We start from the raw sequence: 18,980 nt of genomic DNA on the forward strand, positions 1-18,980 counted from the left end.
ACAGGTACAGATGGCTTGCCAAACCAGATATTTCTTTGCGAACTTTGACAGTTTTATGTGCTTGAAAGTATCTGCTACCTTTCCCCTTCCTTTTGCCGTATAAAACTCCTGTCCCGGAAGCTGCTTGTAGTCGGCTTTGACGTAGGTTTCGTCGTCCATTACCACGCAGTCAAACTTCGTCAGCATCGTCGTGTACAGCCTCCGGGATCGCGCTTTGGCCGTCGTATTTTGTTTATCATCGCGATTTGGAGTCACTACCTTCTTGTAAGTTGATACTCCGGCTCGTTCGATAACTCGGCTTTTAAATGGGTAGTTTGGCACCAAATGACCTAAACTTAATGTTCCTCCTATCAATGGTGTATAATTTAAAAAAATATAATTTTATAAAGATATTTAATTTTTTTATTATTATAGAATCGAATTATAATTTAATAATAAAATAACAATATTTACCACTACAATATTTTATAAGATTCTCAATAATCTTACTTACATATATCTATAAAATACATTCCTAATTTTGCTTAATCTTTCCCTTTCTACTTACACAACGCACTATAGCTCGTACTAAGCTAAAGACTATAAAAATAGCCACCATTATGATAGCCAAGGCAAAAGCTATTACATCCAACAGATAGAATTGATACCATGCTAAATCTAAACCAGCTGAACGTAATTGTGGAGCACCTTTATGCCTTATCACATACTCAATCCAATAGACAGCAACATCACGAGAATTCATTGGGCGATCTTGAAAAATTCTAGAGAAACGTTTAATAACCTCACTATAACGAGGATCATAGATAAGTTTCTCCAGCGATTCCTTGAGAATCCGATGAGTTATCGATTGAAAATGTAAACTAATGGCATATCCATTTCTAACTGCCTTTCGTAAATTCAAATGTTGATCACAATAGAATGGTATACCCAACATGGGTATACCATAATGGACACCCTCTTGGGTGCCAAAGAGACCACCATGTGTTATGAATACCTTGACATTGGGATGGGCCAATATATCCGCTTGTGGTAGCCATTTTTTAATGAGAATATTTTTGGGAAGATTTTTAATATTTTCATCTTCATACTTCCAAATGATTTTCTGTTTCATTGAGGCAAAGACATCGAGGAATATTTTTAGTTTATCCTCAGGCATATCCTTGGATTGAACATTGCTTCCTGCGGAGAAGAAGAAAATATTAAAAAAAAATATACTTGGATAAGTTAAGTTGGGTAAGTTAATTGAAGCAATACATTTTTCAATTAATTTAAACAAAATACACTCAAAAAGAAACAATTTTAATTGACTTCAAACATATTGACCTTCCCTTAAGGATGTTGACCAACATTTTTCCAAAATTGTACCAAAATTCATACCAGTGAACCACTTTTCCAAATTAAATTAATATCATTTAAAAATTAAAAAATTTTCCAAAATTTTACTTCGATAGAAAATTTTTTTAAATTTTTATTTCTATTAATAATTTTTATTTCTATTTATTTCTATAGAAAATGTTGTCAAAAATTCTTTTCTATAGAACATTTTGTCAAAATTTTATTTCTATTGACAATTTTGTCCAGATTTTATCTATAGAAAATTTTGTGAAAATTTTATTTCTTTAGAATATTTTATCGCAATTTTACTTCTATAGAAAATGTCGTCAAAATTTTATTTCTATAGAAAATGTCGTCAAAATATTTTATCGCAATTTTACTTCTATAGAAAATGTTGTCAAAATTTTATTTCTATAGAAAATGTCGTCAAAATTTTATTTCTGGAGAAAATTTTGTCATAATTTTGTTTTATAGAAAACATTGTTAAAATTTTAGTTCATTAGAAAATTGTGCCCAAATTTTAGTTCTATAGAAAATTTTGACAAAATTTTATTTCTGTTGAAAATTTTTTCATAATTTTGTTTCTACAGAAAACTTTGTTAAAATTTTAGTCCATTTGAAAATTGTTTCTATTGAAAATTTTGCCAAAATTTAATTTCTATAGGACATTTAGTCGAACTTTCATTTCTATAGAAAATTACGCAAAATTTTATTTCTTTGGAAATTTTTTTGAAAATTTTACTTCTATAGAAAATGTCGTCAAAATTTTATTTCTATAGGAAATTTGGAAAAATTTTATTTCTATAAGAAATTTGGCATAATTTTATTTCTATAGAAAACTTTGTTAAAATTTTAGTTCATTAGAAAATTTTGAAAACTTACCGAGTTGACGTAAATGGACCAAAATCAATCAAATTCCATTTGATTCGACCATCGTACCAATTTGAAATTTTGCTTCTATAGAAAATGTCGTCAAAATTTTATTTCTATAGGAAATTTGGAAAAATTTTATTTCTATAGGAAATTTGGCAAAATTTTATTTCTATAGAAAACTTTGTTAAAATTTTATTTCTATAGAAAACTTTGTTAAAATTTTAGTTTATTTTTCAAAATTTTCTAAAAAATTACCGATTTGACGAAAATGGACCAAAATCAATCAAATTCCATTTGGTCCGACCATTTTTAGAATTTAAAATTTAAATTTTAAATTTTAAATTTAAAATTTAATAGATTTATGGACCAATTTTGGTCCGATCGGAACAAATTGGCAAACCCTGTTCAGAAGATCAATGCTGTTTGTTACAATATAAAATTGTTCAAGCATATCTTTAGGCGGAAAAATTATACACTGATAATATCAGGGTTGCCAATGTGGTCCGATTTTATTTTCTAAAGAAATAAAATTTTCCACAAAATTTTCTATAGATAAAATCTTGACAAAATTTTCAATAGAAATAAAATTTTGACAAAAGTTTCTATAGAAATAAAAATTTTACAAAATTTTCTATCGAAGTAAAAAATTTTAATTTTTAAATGATATTAATTTAATTTAAAAAAATGGTCCGCTGGAGCAAATTTTGGTCCAATTTTGGAAAAATGTTGGTCCAATTTTGGAAAAATTCATTTTGGCAAAGCTGTACTAAGAGAAGGAATATGATCACATCAAACGTGTTTTAAGAGCAAAATTTTATTTTTGGGTGGTGACCATGTAATGGTTTTCGCAACCATGTTATTTGCTCGGAAATCATGTCTCTGATTTCGGCAAGCAGGTTATATTTGACGAGAAAATAACATTTTAGTGACAAACATGTTACATGGTCACCATACAAAAATAACATTTTGCTCTTGAAACATGTTTGAGGTGATCATATTCCTTCTCTGCGTGTGGATAATATCCCAGCAAACAAAATTGGAAGTGCTTCTAAAGGCACAACTTTAAAAGCACTTCCAAATATGTTTTCCCAAAGATGTTCTCTATTTTAACAGCACAGAAAGTTAATTTTAGCCAATTTTTTTATAACTCGAGTTTTTCATATTTTTAGTGGGAAATTATTTTTTTTTTATTTCAAATACGATAAAGGCAGATTAAGAATTTATAAAATGGTACAAATTATTTAAATTTTGCCGTATAAAATGCTAAATCTATTCAAGAAAAATTGCGAATTTTTGAAAATATTTGATGTCAAATGTTCCAGACAAGCATTAGAATGCATCAAAAATCATAAAAAAATGTAAAAATTATTTAGTTGTAAAAATATCACAAAATTTCTTAATTCACAACCAAAACACTCAATTCGCATTACACCTTAAGAAGTGATGCAAATTCAGTGGAACGGCTGTTGGATTTGTCATAGGACGGATGCTGGACATCTCCATGTTAAATTTATCGCTTCTGCGCCAATTTTGTATTAAAAATGTACTTTTCAAAGCCAAAAGGTACTTAAATTACATAATATAAATTTAAAGACTATTGTAAAAGTATAAGTATAATTCTATAGAAAATTTTGTCAAAATTTTATTTCTATAGAAAATTTTGTCAAAATTTTATTTCTATAGAAAACTTTGTCAAAATTTTATTTCAATAGAAAATTTTGTCAAAATTTTAATTCTATAGAAAATTTTGTCAAAATTTTATTTCTATAGAAAATGTTGTCAAAATTTTATTTCTTTAGAAAATTTTGTCAAAATTTTATATAGAAATAAAATTTTCACAAAATTTTCTATAGAAATAAAATTTTGTCAAAATTTTCTATAGAAATAAAATTTTGACAAAAATTTATTTCAATAGAAAAATTTTTTAAAGCCAAAAGGTACTTAAATTACATAATATTATTTTAAAGACTATTGCAAAAGTATAATTCTATAGAAAATTTTGTCAAAATTTTATTTCTGCAGAAAATTTTGTCAAAATTTTATTTCTATAGAAAATTTTGTCAAGATTTTATTTCTAAAGAAAATTTTGTCAAAATATTATTTCTATAGAAAATTTTGTCAAAATTTTATATAGAAATAAAATTTTCACAAAAGTTTCTATAGAAATAAAATTTTGTCAAAATTTTCTATAGAAATAAAATTTTGACAAAATTTTCTGCAGAAATAAAATTTTGACAAAATTTTCTATAGAATTATATTTTTACAATAGTCTTTAAATTAATATTTTCTATTGAAATAAAATTTTGTCAAAATTTTATTTCTATAGAAAATTTTGTCAAAATTTTATTTCTGCAGAAAATTTTGTCAAAATTTTATTTCTATAGAAAATTTTGTCAAAATTTTATTTCTATAGAAAACTTTGTCAAAATTTTATATCAATAGAAAATTTTGTCAAAATTTTATTTCTATAGAAAATTTTGTCAAAATTTTATTTCTATAGAAAATGTTGTCAAAATTTTATTTGTATAGAAAATTTTGTCAAAATTTTATTTTTATAGAAAATGTTGTCAAAATTTTATTTCTTTAGAAAATTTTGTCAAAATTTTATTTCTATAGAAAATTTCGTCAAAATTTTATTTCTATAGAAAATTTTGTCAAAATTTTATTTCTATAGAAAATTTTGTCAAAATTTTATTTGTATAGACAATTTTGTCAAAATTTTATTTCTATAGACAATTTTGTCAAAATTTTATTTCAATAGAAAATTTTGTCAATATTTTATTTCTATAGAAATTTTTGACAAAATTTTATTTATATAGAAAATTTTGTCAAAATTTTATTTTTATAGAAAATTTTATCAAAATTTTATTTCGATAAACGTGTGCCACTTTTTTTCGCTTGTGATACTTTTTGTGCCACTTTCAAGAAAATCTCAACAGTATCGCTGCTTACAAGCAACTTAAGTCCCCAAAGGGTTAATTGCGAATGACAAGAGAACATATATTTACCTAAACTAAAATAAATTACTCCATGGTCAGCATTGTCCACGAAATCCTGAATATCCTGAGGCAATTTCTTAGGTGGATAAATATGCATTCCACCAACAGATATCATACCGGGAACAAGAGGTATCGCTGATGTCAATGGTAAATGACTATTGAGCAACATGACTGATATGTTTTTTTCCATTTGCGATATTGGTGGTATAGAGACTGCAATGAAAAGAGAAGGGGGTTTAAAGATATTTCAATTATTGTTTCAAATACAATTTTATTGAAAATTTTTATAAATTATTGGAATAACAAATACAATTATTAAATATAAATGAATTTTCCTTTCCACGAAAAAAATCTCTATAAAGAAATATTCTATAGTTCTTATCAATATTAGTAATAAACTTTTTTCCAAATAAATTTATTATCTACAATATGCGCTCAAGTTTTTGTTGTGGGAAGTGTACTAAACGTACCTTAGTACAATTAATGATAGGCTAATAAATAAAATGATCATTACTGATTTTTTATGACCTTATGGAAATATGCATGTCATTAAATTATAAAATAAATCGTTTACCAATTGCAATATACTGGAATGTTGTGTTGGGAAAGTGAAAATGCCTCTACTAAATTTCGTTATTTTCACATGTTGGTTAAACTCGTTCTAAACAAATAGAGGAACATCTTAGTTATATAGTCTAATTATTGAAATGAGTAGATCTTCCAATATAGGAAATTGAGGGGAATGTGAAAATCCCAAACAGCTGTCATCCCAACCATTTTGGACAATATGTTTATCTTTCCTTAATACCATAAAAAACTTAGTAATTATAGGCTAATAAATATGCAATTATATCTAAGCTATAATAGATATATATTGTACAATAAGATCTGCAATAAGCATCATAGAAGATGTGTATTGAAAACAAAAGACTGAAAAATAAAAATAATAATTTATTTTCTACAAAAATGTTAAAAAAAATAAATTTTTATGAAATTTTGTACGATATCAATCAAATTTAAAGAATTTTTCAATAAAAATTTATTTTTTTTAATATTAAATATATACAAATTGCCTCGAAATTATGGAGTTTTGTACGTGGAGAGCCGGAATTGAAATATGGGGGCTACAATTATGAACTTGATATGGACCTATTTTTGTGTGATTGGGATCGATTTATCGGAGAGCTATATATAACTATAGACCGATATGGACGTAGTTAGGCATGGTTGTTAACGGCCATATACTAGCACAATGTACCAAATTTCAACTGACTCGGATGAAATTTGCTCTTCCAAGAGGGTCCAAAACCAAATCTCGGAATCGGTTTATATGGAGATTATATATAATTATGGACTGATATGGACCAATACCTGCATGGTTGTTAGAGACCATATACTAACACCACGTACTAAATTTCAATCAGATCGGATGAGTTTTGCTTATCCACCGGAGGTCACATCTGGGGATGGGTTTATAGGCGGCTATATATAATTATGGACTGATATGAACCAATTCCTGCATGGTTGTTGGATACCATATACTAACATCACGTACCAAATTTCAACCGAATCGGATGAATTTTGCTCTTCCAAGGGGCTCCGGAGGTCAAACTTAGGGATCGGTTTATATGGGGGCTATATATAATTATGGACCGATTTCGACCAATTTTTGCATGGGTGTTTGAGGCCATATATTAACACCACGTATCAAATTTCAACTGAATCAGATGAATTTTGGTCTTCCAAGAGGCTCCGGAGGTCAAATCTGGGGATCGGTTTATATGGGGACTATATATAATTATGGACCGATGTGGACCTTTTTTTGCATAATTATTAGAGAACCTATACTAACACCATGTATCAAATTTCAGGCTGATCGGATGACATTTACTTCTCTTAAAGGCTCCGCAAGCCAAATCTGGGGATCGGTTTATATGGGGGCTATATATAATTATGGACCGATGTGGACCAATTTTTGCATAGATGTTAGAGACCATATACTAACATCATGTACCAAATTTCAGCCGGATCAGATGAAATTTTCTTCTCTTAGAGGCTCCGCAAGCCAAATCTGGGGATCGGTTTATATGGGGGCTATATACAATTATGGACCGATGTGGACCAATTTTTGCATGGTTGTTAGAGACCATATACAAACACCATGTACCAAATTTCAGCCGGATCGGATGAAATTTGCTTCTCTTAGAGGCTCCGGAAGCCAAATCGGGGGATCGGTTTATATGGGGGCTATATATAATTATTGACCGATGTGAACCAATTTTTGCATGGTTGTTAGAGACCATATACCAACATCATGTACCAAATTTCAGCCGGATCGGATGAAATTTGCTTATTTTTGAGGCTCCGCAAGCCAAATCGGGGGATCGGTTTATATGGGGGCTATATATAATTATTGACCGATGTGAACCAATTTTTGCATAGATGTTAGAGACCATATACAAACACCATGTACCAAATTTCAGCCGGATCGGATGAAATTTGGTTCTCTTAGAGGATCTGCAAGCCAAATTTGGGGGTTCGTTTATATGGGGGCTATACGTAAAAGTGAACCGATACGGCCCATTTGCAATACCATCTGACCGACATCAATAACAACTACTTGTGCCAAGTTTCAAGTCGATAGCTTCTTTCGTTCGGAAGTTAGCGTGATTTCAACAGCCGTACGGACGGACGGACATGCTCAGATCGACTGAGAATTTCACCACGACCCAGAATATATATACTTTATGGGGTCTTAGAGCAATATTTCGATGTGTTACAAACGGAATGACAAAGTTAATATACCCCCATCCTATGGTGGACGGTATAAAAATATATTAATTTTTGGATCGATACTTTTACGATTTTTCACTTACCTAATTCACGCTTACATATGCTAAAAACTAAAAAAAACTACATTTCGAAAATGTTTTTAATATGAAATATATAAAAATAAAAATATCTTGAAGTTTTATATGCCAAAAAACACTATAAACATTTGTTTTGTATGCAAATTAAAAAATTAAATAAAATATTTTCACACTATTTTTTAAGAAAGTCAAACTTTGATTAAATGTTCCTTGAAATTAAATTCATATAAAATTCAAATTTTGATAAAAATATAAAGTACATATTAATTTAATGAATTTTTAGATGGCAATATAATATTGACAAAATTTTGAATCAAAAAAAGATTCGACAATTGAAAAAAATTCTTTAATTAAAAACAAAATTCCAATTCCACGATTTTTCAAACGATGAATTAATTTCATTAAATCTATCGATAAAAATTTAAATATTATATTTTTTAATATTAAGATTATACAAATTTCGAAGATTTAAATGCAAAAATAAAAACAATCTAAAATTTTTTATGAAAATGTAATTAAAATTTCGCCAATATTTTTAAAATTTCAATCGCGAATAAGTTTTGTATAAAATTTAAATTTCTATGAACTTTTTTTAAATCACATTTTGACAAAAATATGGATTATATACTAATTTTGGCGAATTCTTTAATGAAAATTAAATATTGATAAAATTCTATATGATAAATATTAGAGAAATGAAAGTAAATTTAAATTTCGAAAAAAAATATTGGTTTATAGTTTTACGGTCTTTTACTTCACGCTTTAATAATATTGAAAAATACCAATTCGACGAAATTTTGTGCGATAAATAAATTTCAAATAATGCATCAATAAAAATTAAAAATTAAATTTGTTCACTATTAAAAAAAATACCTCGGAGTTTTAAATGCAGAAAAAATCTATTTTTTATGAAAATTAAATTACATTTCGTCAATATTTTTAAGAAATCTAAATTACGATAAAACTCTTCAATAAATTTAAATTTCTAGAACCAGTTTTTTTATAAGAATCAAATTTTGATAAAATTTTGAAATACATAACTATTTTGACGAATTTTTGGATAAATGAAAATACATATATTTAATTTTCAAAAAAAAATCTTTCATTTGCCGAATATGCTTTTACATATGTGTAAAATATTTAAATGAAACTCCATTTCGTACGATAAATCAATTTCAAAGAATTTCAAAGAAAAAATAGAGATTTTTATTGTTAAATTTGTCAATAGGGCTGTTTTCTTTTAGCACTGGATACAACATTTGTATAGACTATCCTAATAAAAAATAAAAATCTCGAAGTTGTAAATGCTAAATATTCTTCATTCTTTTTAAAGAAAATTAAATAAAAAAATGTTTTCTCCAATATTTTTAAGACACTGAAATTGCGACAAAGTACTCAATGGAATTTTCATTTCTACTTTTTTCTAAAAATCAAATTTTGACAAAATTTAATGACAAATTTAATATTGACAAAATTACATTAGAATAATGGAATTCAATTTAAATTTCCAAAAAATATTCTTTAATTTCTCGCAGGCTTTCACTTTCCTAATTAAATTTACAAAAAATCTTTTCGACCATATTTTCAAAGAAGTTATAAATAAAAATAAAAACAAATATTTTTTATTTAATTAAAAACAATTCGTTCTGACCATATTTTCAAAGAGTTTATCAATAAAAATAAAAAAATATTTTTTAATATGAAATATATATAAAATTGCCTCGAAGTTGTAAATGCGAATAATTCATAGTATCTTATCAAATTTTTCATGAAATTTTTGTGAAATTTTACAAATGAAAAAATTTTCCCAAATGTTTGTTCAATTTTTCATTTACCTAATTCATGCTAACATATGCTAAAAATGTTCGACGATATTTTGTAAGATAAATCAGTTTCAAATTATTTATCAATAAAAACTAAAAATTTTATTTTTTTGATATTTTAAAAAATCGATTTTTTTTTTAGAAAATTTAATAAAATGTTGTCCATATTTTTTTAAGAAACTCGTATTGCCGCCAAATTGTTAATGAAATTTAAATTCTTACTAATTTAAAAAAAAAATAAAATTTGGCAAAGTAGAAAAATACATATTATTTCTTAATTTATCAACAAAAAAATAAAGTTTTTAATAAACTAAAATTACCTTGAAAGTTTAACTGCAAAATATTTTAATTTTTTTATGAAAACTAAATTGATTTTTGCCAAAATTTTGTAAATAAATTCACCATGAAAATTAAATTTAAAGAAACCTTCTTTTTAAACCTAATTTTTGGCAAAATTGTTAAATACATATTCATTTAAAGGAATTCTTGGATGAAAATTAAAATATTAAATATGGATTTAAATTACGATTTTTTTTTATACCCTCCACCATAGGATGGGGGGTATATTAACTTTGTCATTCCGTTTGTAACACGTCGAAATATTGATTTAAGAGTATATATATTCTGGGTCGTGGTGAAATTCTGAGTCGATCTGAGCATGTCCGTCCGTCCGTCTGTTGAAATCACGCTAACTTCCGAACGAAACAAGCTATCGACTTGAAACTTGGCACAAGTAGTTGTTATTGATGTAGGTCGGACGGTATTGCAAATGGGCCATATCGGTACACTTTTACGTATAGCCCCCATATAAACCGATCCCCCGATTTGGCTTGCGGAGCCTCTAATAGAAGCAAATTTCATCCGATCCGGCTGAAATTTGATACATGGTGTTAGTATGTGGTCCCTAACAACCATGCAAAAAGTGGTCCACATCGGTCCATAATTATATATAGCCCCCATATAAACCGATCCCCCGATTTGGCTTGCGGAGCCTCTAAGAGAAGCAAATTTCATCCGATCCGGCTGAAATTTGGTACATGGTGTTAGTATACGGTCTCTAAGGACCATGCAAAAATTGGTTCACATCGGTCCATAATTATATATAGCCCCCATATAAACGGACCGCCAAATTTGGCTTGCGAGGCCTCTAAGAGAAGCAAATTTCATCCGATCCGGCCGAAATTTGGTACATGGTGTTAGTATATGGTCTCTAACAACCATGCAAAAATTGGTTCACATCGGTCCATAATTATATATAGCCCCCATATAAACCGATCCCCAGATTTGACCTCCGGAGCACCTTGGAACAGCAAAATTCTTCCCATTCGGTTGAAATTTGGTACATGATGTTAGTATATGGTCTCTAATGACCATGCAAAAATTGGTCGATATCGGTCCATAATTATATATAGGCCCCATATAAACCGATCCCCAGATTTGACCTCCGGACCACCTTGGAAGAGCAAAATTCTTCCCATTCGGTTGAAATTTGGTACGTGATGTTAGTATATGGTATCCAACAACCATGCAGGAATTGGTTCCTATCAGTCCATAATTATATATAGCTCCCATATAAACCGATCGCCAGATTTGACCTCCGGTGCCTTTTGGAGAAGCAAAAGTCACCCGATCTGGTTGAAATTTGGTACGTGGTGGTAGTATATGATATTTAACAACCATGCCAAAAGTGGTCCATATCAGTCCATAATCATTTATAGCCCCCATATAAACCGATCCCGAGATTTGGTTTTGGAGCCTCTTGGAGGAGTACATTTCATCCGAGTGAGTTGAAATTTGTGGATGACAGTCTTTCGTAGAAGTTTCTACGCAATCCATGGTGGAGGGTACATAAGATTCGGCCTGGCCGTATATACTTGTTTTTTTTTTTTTTTTTAAATCAAACTTTGGCAAATTAATAAAATACATATTAATTCTTAATTTAGCAATAAAAATTGAATGTTTTTTTTAATGTTGACTATATAAAACTAAAATTACCTCGAAGTTTTAACTGCAAAATATTCTAATTTTTTTTAATGAAAATTAAATTAATTTTTTAATTTTTACCATGAAAATGAAATTTATAGGAAAATTGAATGAATTCATTTGAATGAATATTAAATATTTAACAAAATTTATTTTATAAGCAAGCGACAAAAATAAATTGAATTGTCTGTCTCTCACTTACCTAATTCCTGCTTATCTACTTACCATTTAAATGTCCAAAATATTTCTGTACCATCTTATCCATTAGGGGGAAATAATGATATTCCCTTAGGAAATCTTCGGCAAGGGAGTAGTACGTATTCAAGAAACGCTCTTTGAAAGTCATACGATCACTGTAGTCGGTAAAGCCGTGTGGAACAAATGCCCAAGGTGATAATAAACCCATCATTTGACTCATGTGATTTTCAAAACCCAATGTACCACTAGTCACCACGGGTATATCATAGATATAGGATAATGCCAAAAAAGGTTCCTGATAGAATTGCTCACACAATAGTAAGTCATACTGACCCCGGGGATGGGGATGATTGATCAATTCTTGAACTTGAGGTTGTTTCAGGGCATGTTCAGTGGTTGTACGACCAATAACTTCAAGCATAAAATGACTATCCACAACACCCATGGCGGTAAGATCAAAAATATTATCAGCTTTTAGAAATGGTATAACTGAAAATTTCAAATTTAAATTAAAAGTCCGTTTCAATCCATTTTTTTTGCTTTACCATCACTCCAGAAATCATAAACTGGTTCAATTAGAATTTCCGTATAATTATAACCCAGATTCAGATTTTTCAATGTGAATGAAGCAACCATGGTCACCTGATGACCTCTTTGTGTGAGTTCCTTAATGAGAGCGGAATGCATCATGTAATGACTTTTACCCGGAAATGAGAAAACCGCCAATATTCGATAGCCTTCAGTGTTGGTTGGGCAGCTGCACATCAACCATAGCAATGGGATGACCACAGCAAATTGTATGCAAGGTTTTGTAAACTTTTTGCATGAAAAGAGAAAGAAAGAGAGCAAATTAAATGAATGTCCTTTTATGAAATAGCGAATATGAAATATTAATCGACAATTTTCGAAAAGCTAATTTAAACTTCTGCACTAACAAAAAAGTATACTTGGATCCAAGGATATTGACCTTACTATAGGACCTTGGAATTCATTCCGGGTCCAATATAGTTCCACTTTAAAATAATGATATAAATAATCATAAATAAGGAGCTATCTGTCTACACAGAAAAAATATCACCAACATTTTTCAAATTAAAATTTAAATTGAATTTTACAAAATATTCAAGTTGATTCCATTTTTTACCAAAACAAAAATTAATAGCCAAACGTAATTACATCAATTAATAATTCAATTTGACCAATTAATTTTTAATTAACTACGATGCTTGATTTTGTAATCATGTTAGTCCATGTCTTTGGAATCTTGTTAGTCCAAAAATTTTTTTTTTCAGATTCAATCACGAAATTAATTGGTCCAATTAATTTGTTAATTGAAATGTCTTCAATCAATTAAAATAATATCAATTAAAATAATAATTGATCCAATTAAAAAATTAATTGATACTATCAATTATTGTGATTTGTTTTTTGATTGGTTGAGTTAATTAAATTTTTAATTGAATATTTTGTAAAACTCAATTAAAATTTTAATTGGAAAACTTTTCGTATCACCAAAACATTTCCAATAAAAATGTTGATTGAAGTTGAAAATTTTTTCAAGTAATAAATTAATTGATTAATAATTGTAAAATTAGATATAATGCATTTGGACGTTAATTGCCTGTTTCGGCATCAGGCTAACATGAAATATAATTAATTGATACATTAACTCTTTAATCAAGATAGAAACATTAAATTAATTAAGTCAATGATTGAACATTTTTAATTAAAATTTTAATTGATACAATTAACTTTTTAATCAAAGTCGGAAAACTAAGACACTTAAAAAAGTGATGGATTTTTTTTTAATTTTCAACTAAAAATTTATTTCAAACACTCAATTTTCTAATCAAACTAAAAACACTTAATCAGATAAGAAAGTAATTGAAAAAGTTTTTAATGAAAAATTTAATCGAGTTTTGCAATCAACATTAATTAAATTTTTAATTGAATCAATTAAAAAATTAATTGAAATTTGCTAATGAAATCAATAAATTTTTTAATCAAGTATATTTTAAATGTCCAATTAAAACTGTGATTGATACCACCATTTTAGTGATTGGACATATATCAAATAAAAAATTAATTGGATCAATTAATTTTGTGATTGAATCGGAAAAAATGTGTGTGTGTTGTTGCATTTATAAAATTTGTTTGGGACCCCCACTTCATTTGGGTTTTGGGGCTTATTTTAGATATTGGGATTTATTTTCATAATGCAAACAGGCCCCCAAAATAATATGAAAAAAAACAACAAACATAAAAATTTGGTGTTATTGTATTCCATCAAATTTTTTGGGGTCCCACTTCATTTAGGTTTTGGGGATAATTTTCATCGGGCCCATATAAAAAAATTTCATGGGGCGCCATAAAAAACGTTCAAACAAAGATGCAACAACCTCAAAATATGTCTTAGCCTATGTTTGAAGCTTTTTTTATTTTTAAATATAAAATTAAGTATCTCAGTAAATTTAAATATTAATACTTTAAATACATTTTTCTTGAGTCTTACTTCAACGAAGTCAAAATATTATGTTTATAGAAAATTTTTTCAAAATTTTATTTCTATAGAAAATTTTGTCAAAATTTTATTTCCATAGAAAATTTTAACAAAATTTTATTTCCATTGAAAATTTTGCTAAAAATGCGATGCGATGCAAGGCTATTCGGATAAAAATTGTGTAAAGTTGTCACCAATCCCCAAATGTGAAGAGGTAAACAAAATCCCAAAAAGGAAATTGAAATTCATTTTCATTTTGATTTAATATTCTATTTTCATAAAAAAATTAAGTTACTCCATAAAAGACAACAATAACAAATTTGGAGTTGTTGCATTCTATAAAATTTGTTTGGGACCCCCACTTCATTTGGGTTTTGGGGCTTATTTTAGATATTGGGATTTATTTTCATAACGCAAACAGGCCCCAAAAAAAATAAGAAGTTACTCAAAAAAAAAAATAAACAACAAACATAAAAATTTGTTGTTATTGTATTCCATCAAATTTTTGGGGTCCTACTTCATTTAGGTTTTGGGGATAATTTTCATCGGGCCTATATAAAACAATATTCATGGGGCGTCATAAAAAACGTTCAAACAACGATGCAACAACCTCAAAACAAGTCTTAGCCTATATTTGAAGCTTTTTTTATTTTTAAATATAAAATTATGTATCTCTGTAAATTTAAAGATTAATTCTTTAAATACATTTTCCTTGAGTCTTACTTCAACAAAATATTATTTTTATAGAATATTTTATCAAAATTTTATTTCTATAGAAAATTTTGTCAAAATTTTATTTCTATAGAAAATTTTGTTAAAATTTTATTTCTATAGAAAATTTTGTCAAAATTTAATTTCTATAGAAAATTTTGACAACATTTTATTTCCATTGAAAATTCTGCTAAAATTTCATTTCAATAGAAAATTTTGTCGAAATTTTATTTATACAGAATATTTTGTCAAAATTTTATTTCTACAGAAAATTTTGTCACAATTTTATTTTTATAGAAAATTTTGCCAAAATTTTATTTCTACAGAAAATTTTGTCAAAATTTTATTTTTATAGAAAATTTTGTCAAACTTTTATTTCTATAGATAATTTTATTAAAATTTTATTTTGACAATTTTTTTTTTCTATAGAAAATTTTGTCAAAATTTTATTTCTATAAAAAATTTTGTCAAAATTTTATTTTTATAGAAAATTTTGTCAAAATTTTATTTCTATATAAAATTTTGTCAACATTTTATTTTTATAGAAAATTTTGTCAAAATTTCATTTCTATAGAAAATTTTGTCAACATTTTGTCAAAATTTTATTTCTATAAAAAATTTTATCAAAATATTAGTTCTATAGAAAAATTTTATCAAAATTTTATTTCTATAGAAAATTTTGTTGAAAAGTTTGCAAAAATTTTATTTCTATAGAAAATTTTGTCAAAATTTGATTTCTATAGAATATTTTGTCAAAATTTTATTTCTATAGAAAATTTCTATAGGAAATTTTATTTCTATAAAAAATTTTGTCAAAATTTTATTTCTATAGAAAATTTTATTTTCTCAAAGTTTTCTTTCTATAGAAAATTTTGTCAAAATTTTATTTCTACTAAAAATTTTGACAAAATTTCTTTTCTATAGAAAATTTCTATAGAAAATTTTATTTCTATAAAAAATTTTGTCAAAATTTTATTTCTATAGAAAATTATGTCAAAATTTTATTTCTATAGAAATTTTGTCAAAATTTTATTTTTATAGAAAATTTTGTCAAATTTATTTCTGTAGAAAATTTTGTCAAAATTTTATTTCTATATAAAATTTTGTCAACATTTTATTTTTATAGAAAATTTTGTCAAAATTTAATTTCTATAGAAAATTTTGTCAACATTTTATATCTATATAAAAGTTTGTCAAAATTATATTTCTTGTAGTTGTTGTATGGTTGACCTTTTAGTATAATTATTTGTAGATTTTGTAAGGCTTGAGGTCATGTTGTAATAAAACAAACTAAAATCTTAGTGTTTTATACTTTAATTCTTTCCAATATTTCGAATTAAAATTTTATTTCTATAGAAAAATTTTATCAAAATTTTATTTCTATAGAAAATTTTGTTGAAAAATTTGCCAAAATTTTATTTCTATAGAAAATTTTGCCAACATTTTATTTCTATACAAATGTTTATCAAAATTTTAATTTTATAGAAAAATTTTATCAAAATTTTATTTCTATAGAAAATTTTGTCGGAATTTTATTTCTATAAAATATTTTGTCAAAATTTTATTTCTATAAAATACTTTGTCAAAATTTTATTTCTATAGAAAATTTTGTCAAAATTTTATTTCTATAGAAAATTATGTCAAAATTTTATTTCTGTAGAAAATTTTGTCAAAATTTTATTTTTATAGAAAATTGTGTCAAAATGTTATTTCTATAGAAAATTTTGTCAAAATTCTATTTCTATAGAAAGTTGTGTCAAAATTTTATTTCTATAAAAAATTTTATCAAAATTTTATTTCTATAGGAACATTTTATCAAAATTTTATTTCTATAGAACAATTTTATTTCCATAGAAATTTTTGTTAAAAATTTTGCCAAAATTTTATTTCTATAGAAAATTTTGCAAAAGTTTTATTTCTATAGAAAATTTTGTCAAAATTTTATTTTTATAGAAAATTTTGTCAAAATTATATTTCTATAGAAAACTTTGTCAAAATTTTATTTCTATAAAAATTTTTATCAAAATTTTAATTCTATAGAAAAATTATATAAAAATTTGATTTCTATAGAAAATTTTGTTAACATTTTATTCCTATAATATATTTTGTCAAAATTTTAGTTCTATAGAAAATTTTTGGAGAGGTATTTTGTAACAAAAGAATTCTACTAATCTACCAAACAGTAAAAAATCTCCCATTTGTGCTACAATTCTACCAACTGTGGCAATCGTGGATATAGGCCCTGGTGAAATTCTGAGTCGATCCAGCGATGTCCGTCCCTTTGTTGAATTCACAAAATTATTGATGAAGATCGGATATTATTTGGAAATTTGCTTTTCGTTAACAAAACACACACACACTCATTTATATTGGAGACCATAATATTTTTACTGTTGATCATGTCCTTTTCATTCGTTCACTAGTTTATTAACAAAATTTTCCAATATTACTTTACCATTGTATAAATTTTAAGTTTTCCGATATTCAATTTTCTTTTTCTTCGATTCTTGTATTCTATGACGAAAAAAAAAAATATAAATGATGCCTTTTTGTGCGATATTATAAAGTATTGCCGGTATAGCCAGTGTTAAATGATGGACACCTACTAGACAACTATCACCTATTATTTTTAGAATGTAATCAGGCTAGACTTCAACTACAATGTAATTGTTTAAAATCTGAGGTAGTCTTTTTGCTAATCAACGTTAAAAAGTAAAAACAAAATCGTCATGACATGTAATTGTCTTTATTATAAACAAATAAAACGCATGAAAGTAATGATCGGTATATAAGATACATTGTTGTTGTTTTTTTTTTTTTTTTTTTTTTGAAGGTTGTACTTGAACTATTCCCGGAATAGCTTTTGATGGACTATCTGTCAGTCATACTATATTACACCATAATTTTTCTACACATGGGGTTGTAGTGAAAAATTTTATGAGGATATTAGGGTAGTTCAGGTTTGTATGTCCGTTTTAAACGAAACGTATACTGAAAAAAAAAATTTCGTAGTTAAACTAACGCTAAATTTAACTTCTTTTTACTGCAACAAAATTATTTGCTTGTAGTTAAATTGTATTATTCGTTTTTCGAAATTTTCCACAGTCCAATGAAATCCTTCTCCTTTCTGTTTTGAAGTTCAATATGAACTAAAGCAAAAGAAAATTTTCGTACGATTCCCAAAAAATAGTAAGAATGAACTACTGTATGGTTGAAATGGTCATGATTTGGTGCCAATGATTTTTTTCTTTAATTTTAGTTATAATTTCATGAGTTGTAGTTAAAAAGTACAAAAGGGCATTAAATTTTCCTGGTTTTAACAACGCTTTGTGGAAATTTCCATATATGGAGTATAATTTAGTTCAAGATAGTTCATTCTTGCTATGAAACAGTTAACCCCGTTTTTCTATGTAGAGGGAGTTCATGTAGTAAAAATGATTGCTTGATTTATTGCAGGGGATCATCATGAAATTTTCATGAAACGTAGGCGACCTTTATGACTTAGGTTAGGTTAGGTGGCAGCGCGATGTATCAGGCTCACTTAGACTATTCAGTCCATTCTCATACCGCAATGGTGAACTTCTCCCTTATCACTGAGTGCTGCCCATGTTAAGCTCAATCACAAGGGACTTTCTTTTTATTGCCGAGTCCGAACGGCGCTCCACATTGCAGTGAAACCACTTAGAGA

At 26.8% G+C, this 18,980-nt stretch overlaps 1 protein-coding gene across 2 annotated transcripts; it reads right to left on the minus strand.

The window, feature by feature from the left end:
* Positions 1 to 379: 379 nt before the first annotated feature.
* LOC142238562 (UDP-glycosyltransferase UGT5-like) lies at positions 380 to 17,922 on the minus strand. Of its 2 annotated transcripts, none has more exons than XM_075310252.1 (5): positions 17,899 to 17,922; positions 12,627 to 12,897; positions 12,109 to 12,570; positions 5,217 to 5,420; positions 380 to 1,179 (listed from the first exon to the last, which is right to left on the minus strand). In XM_075310252.1, exons 2-5 carry the CDS (start codon positions 12,844 to 12,846, stop codon positions 515 to 517), a joined length of 1,551 nt encoding a protein of 516 aa, XP_075166367.1. In that variant the 5' UTR covers positions 12,847 to 12,897; positions 17,899 to 17,922; the 3' UTR covers positions 380 to 514. The 2 variants fall into 2 exon arrangements, with proteins under 2 accessions (XP_075166367.1, XP_075166366.1); XM_075310251.1 differs by lacking the exon at positions 17,899 to 17,922 and adding an exon at positions 17,748 to 17,892.
* Between the last annotated feature and the right edge of the window lie 1,058 nt (positions 17,923 to 18,980).

Source organism: Haematobia irritans, chromosome 5 (genome assembly GCF_050003625.1).
Source record: "Haematobia irritans isolate KBUSLIRL chromosome 5, ASM5000362v1, whole genome shotgun sequence".
In the NCBI taxonomy this organism is placed as follows: domain Eukaryota; kingdom Metazoa; phylum Arthropoda; class Insecta; order Diptera; family Muscidae; genus Haematobia; species Haematobia irritans.